This window comes from Lolium rigidum, chromosome 3, assembly GCF_022539505.1.
Source record: "Lolium rigidum isolate FL_2022 chromosome 3, APGP_CSIRO_Lrig_0.1, whole genome shotgun sequence".
NCBI lineage: Eukaryota > Viridiplantae > Streptophyta > Magnoliopsida > Poales > Poaceae > Lolium > Lolium rigidum.
Window position 1 is genome coordinate 85,889,979 of NC_061510.1, and position 4,655 is coordinate 85,894,633.

Sequence of the window (4,655 nt, forward strand, 5' to 3'; positions counted from 1 at the left end):
GTTGCAATCGGAAAAAAGTCCCAGGTTATTGAATTGCTTATTGAATCATGACCTGCTAATCATAAATTGTAACATGGGTTGCAACGGATAAAAGTACTCGGAATCATTTGATATTTTAATGTTCCGTGCTAGTTATGGGTTGCAATTGAAATTCAATGACATCACGTGAATGAAAATATATTAAGCTAATTTGCAATCTACTGAGAATTATGCACTCCAATGTAATCCTGGTGCAAATTATTGTTTAGCTGAACATTGAAGTGTCCCTGGTGCAAGTTAACTGACATCACCTGGCTGAAAAAGGTTGTGTGCATCTGATGCAGAGGCCGGGATTTTCCATTTCGAAAAAAACATTGAATTGTCCACGTAGTTGTGGGAAAAGAAAAGAAAAAGTAAATCCAAATATATAGTACGGGTTAATTTGCTCTCTCGGCGTGTCGATCGATCAGATCACACATATATAGGCAGGCATAGACATGGGTAATGGTGAATGCATGCACAGTGCGCGGCTGCTGCGTCGTGCCGCCTCTCCGGCCGAGAAGTGAAAAGTCTTTGACCGCAATGCAACGTCAAGCCGGCCGCCTACGGATGGCAAGTGAAGTGCAGTCACTAGCTGAAGCTAGCTTCCCATGCCCGATCACCTACTTACCTATAAACAAAAAGAGATAGCGCGCAATACGTAGCGTATGGAGGGGAAGAATGTCATGTTAGCCTCACGTGGTGCATAGCGTCGTCCACTGTAGCAGCGGTGGAATGTGCGTGAGAGAGACCCTTCAGGCTCAGGACGGAGCTGAGCTGCTGCTCGATCGAGTCCACCACCAGTGCCATTCCAGCTCCAGCAGCAGTGGATGTTCTTCTTACTTGTTGGAGTGAGAAAATAATCAATTCGCGAGAGACTTTCCACCTGTACGTACGAGCTCAACATATGCAAGCGAATCGGGAGAGGGACTGTGTGCTCGTCTCTCTCGTTCGATCGCATATGAATGTTTGCTTCACGCAATCTTCTACTAGCCCTTAAGAGAGCGAAAGAGCAGAAAGAGAAGTGTGTAGAGAGGGAAAGAGAAGCTGGGGTGGTGTGGTACCAGCTGCTTGCTGCACCTAGGCTCCCTTCCATGCCGTGGCTTTAAAGTCTCATCAATACCACAAAAACAAAAACTACATGTACATTTATATATATGTTAGTAGGACTAGCGAGTTGGGAAAGTACTCAATATGTATAGTATTGCACAAAATGAAAAATGGGAAATGGGACTTGTAACCCCCATGACCTTCCACCAATAGGACAAACACCAAAAGGAGACGAGAGAGGGAGAGAGCGGCTCTTTCTATAAATATTACGCATATGCCCTTCCTCTCCCCCCTCTTCTACTATATTGGCAGCCATCCTCCCCGTTCGGCCCTCCTCTCTCTACCAACACAGGCGAGCACGCTTGTTTTATCCCATAACTAGCAAGTGCCTAGAGCCGATATAAGGCGAGCCAGGATCGAGCAGCCTGCCCTGGTGAAAAGCTCGGGGCCGGCCGGATCGACCCAGCAATGAGCTCGGGCGGCGGCACCAGCACGCTTGGTGGCTGCGGCGGTGGGCCGAGCGGGAGCGGCGGCAGCGGAGGAGGAGGGCTCGGCGGCGGCGGTGGCGGGCCGTGCGGTGCGTGCAAGTTCCTCCGGCGCAAGTGCGTCAGCGGCTGCATCTTCGCGCCCTACTTCGACTCGGAGCAAGGCGCGGCGCACTTCGCGGCCGTGCACAAGGTGTTCGGCGCCAGCAACGTCTCCAAGCTGCTGCTCCAGATCCCCAGCCACAAGCGCCTCGACGCCGTCGTCACCATCTGCTACGAGGCGCAGGCGCGCCTCCGCGACCCAGTCTACGGCTGCGTCGCGCACATCTTCGCCCTCCAGCAGCAGGTGCTATATCTCTTGTCCTAGTATCTTAATTCTTTGGTACTCCTGTTTCTACTTCATTATTGATCGATCGATCGATCAGGTGCCTTCCTTGCTTCTTCCCTGCATGCGATTTCTTTGTAAGGAAGGAGGGAAATTAATTAAAACCTAGCTATCCATCCATCCAAAGGCAGCTAGCCACCATGCAGTACTGCCATGCGTATGGATCTGGATCTTTTCCGCGGGAGTAATTAGGATTCCGGCCGGGTCGAGTTTGGCGTGTTTCTTTGTGGAGAAAGGTAAGACTACTTTGGGGTGGAAATTAACACGGCCAAGCCAAGCAACGGCAGGGCGAAAAGGGGCACGCCAAGCGCTAAACCGGGAGGCTGCTTCCCCAGTTTGCGATCCATCAAGCAAATGATATGCGCACGACGTCTCATCCGTCGACCCCGGGACGTCGTCCGATCCCCTCCCCAGCCGTAGATCCTACACACACCCTTCACGCCACGTGCGCACGTACCATCTCGGGCTTTGGAGCTTCAACAGAGACCAAGGAGTGGTGGTGGCGCTGACTGCTTAGCTCTCGATCTCGATCTGCCCCCCATGAAAAGAAATTAGTAAGCCCTAGCTAGCACCAATCTCTAGTTCTAGAAGTTCCAGCCAAATTCCCCTTTGTTTTTTCAGGACCAGTAATCTAACATGATCTTCTTTCGATCGCTTCACAGTTACCTCCATGCATGCTTTCTGTACATATATGATTGTTCTGTGATTTGAAGCTGTACTGACGCATGAATGTATGTCTGCTCCCAGGTGGTGAATCTCCAGGCCGAGCTGACCTACCTGCAGGCTCACCTGGCCACCCTGGAGCTGCCGTCGCCGGCGCTGCCGGTCGCGCCGCAAATGCCGATGGCGATGCCGGCCCAGTTCTCCATCGCGGACCTCCCGTCGACCACCGCCATCCCGACCAGCATCGATCTCTCCGCGCTCTTCGACCCGCCGGCGCAGCCGCAGTGGGCGATGCAGCAGCATCACCAGCACCAGCTCCGTCAGCAGTCATACGGCGCGCCGGCGCCCAGGGCTTCCTCCAGCATGGCGGAGGGCTCGGCGGGCGGCGGGAGCGGCGACCTGCAGTCGCTGGCGCGGGAGCTTCTGGACCGCCACGGCCGGGGCGGCATCAAGCCAGAGCTGCCACCGCCACCGCCGCCGCATCCAAGATGATGATCCATGGGCAGCGCAACTGTGCGAAGAGAGATGGTACGTGACGCGGCAATAACAGAGAGAGGGATTATCGGGATCGGTGGCGAGCAGCGGTCGAGTGTAGGTAGAAGCATGCAGCATTGGCCGGTTTTCGCGTATCCACCTTGTTGTTAACCAGGGGTGCAAGGGGCGCCCACTTGCACCATATTCTACATTTCAATTGGCTTTTCCTTCCTCCAACAGAGGACGGTGATCGGGCTCGTCGTAGTCAGTAGAAGTACTAGTTTGACATGTAGTAGCAGCAGCAGTGTTACTTTTGTTCGCCACCGGCCGTTCCATTAATTGCAAGATTTTTAAGAAGCTTCTATTCCTGGCTACCATACATATATCTCTCAGTCTCACTGATCTTGATCACATTTGCTACTGCCTACACTTAGTTCTTCTAGCTAGCAGCTGTTTCAGTGCATTCATGGCAATCTCCAAATTGGTTCTGCAACTGCATGCAAACTGACCATTTTCTCTTTTGGGCGAGAGGGAGAGATCGATTGTGTACTTCGGTTTGTATATTTATCTATTGCAACGGACGGCGGTGCTGTGACGCAACAGTACACTGAAGTCACTTCCTACTTGGAGTCATGAACAACAGCTCAGCGACTCTCTGGATAGGGGACGTGTCTGATCGGCCCCATGTTTGAGTAGATGAGAGGGAAAAGGAATATAGTTTTGGTCAGTCCACTTGTCAGGGATCGATCGATCAAGCTTTGACTATGACCATTGCTATGTGTTGTCCGCCGCTGTTGCTTGTAGCTATACGTTGCCCCCGTATCCTGGTGTCGGTTGGAAAGTGAAAGTTCTTGCAAATCTCTTCAAACATGTATTCCTATATATCTTAAGTGTAGATTCGTGCATTATGCCTTAATTTTCGAGGTCAAACATATACATGGTTTGGTAATTATTTTGTCTTTCAAAATTGGTCTTCTATCCAACCTTTTTAAATAGCAAATCATACTTATGAATGGCTGTTAATTGAAGGTTGACTTTTTTTGTAACTACTTGAATGTAATTTACATGACCACCTCGTTTTGTCGATGTGCCGGATTCACATGAGTATAATGCTAACACCATGGTTCTAATCCTAGTTCACACATGCGTTCACTAGGAAGACTAGATAATACCCCGCGCGTTGTTGCGAGAATTTTAGATGCAATTAAGTTTTTGGTACTTTGTTTTTTTGTTGTTGCAGTGATTATCGATAAAATTGGCATCTGGCCAGTATATTGAATTCCTGATCCACACATTTCTTGGATGAACATGGATCCAATGCGTGAGGTATTTCATTTTATAATGTGAATCAGTAAGGAAGAGAATAACAATGGGTTTCTTAGCTATTAAGGATTTTTGTGTAAATCCAAATTATGATGCTCTTCAGTTTCTTAAGTTTACACACTATTAACTCAAGGAACAGTAAACTATTAATTAGAACCCGTCAGCAAATGTTGATAACCAAAACATCTTGGAGTTGAGGATATTGGCAAACATGGCCTCTATAGAGATCAGAAGGTTAATTGAAATGAGTGAATGTA

At 49.5% G+C, this 4,655-nt stretch overlaps 1 protein-coding gene across 1 annotated transcript; it reads left to right on the forward strand.

Moving 5' to 3' along the window:
• Nucleotides 1–1,536: 1,536 nt before the first annotated feature.
• LOC124697260 (LOB domain-containing protein 30-like) lies at nt 1,537–3,093 on the forward strand. The gene is made up of 2 exons (XM_047229879.1): nt 1,537–1,899; nt 2,686–3,093. The coding sequence occupies exons 1-2, from the start codon at nt 1,537–1,539 to the stop codon at nt 3,091–3,093; spliced, it is 771 nt and encodes a 256-aa protein (XP_047085835.1).
• Nucleotides 3,094–4,655: the final 1,562 nt, after the last annotated feature.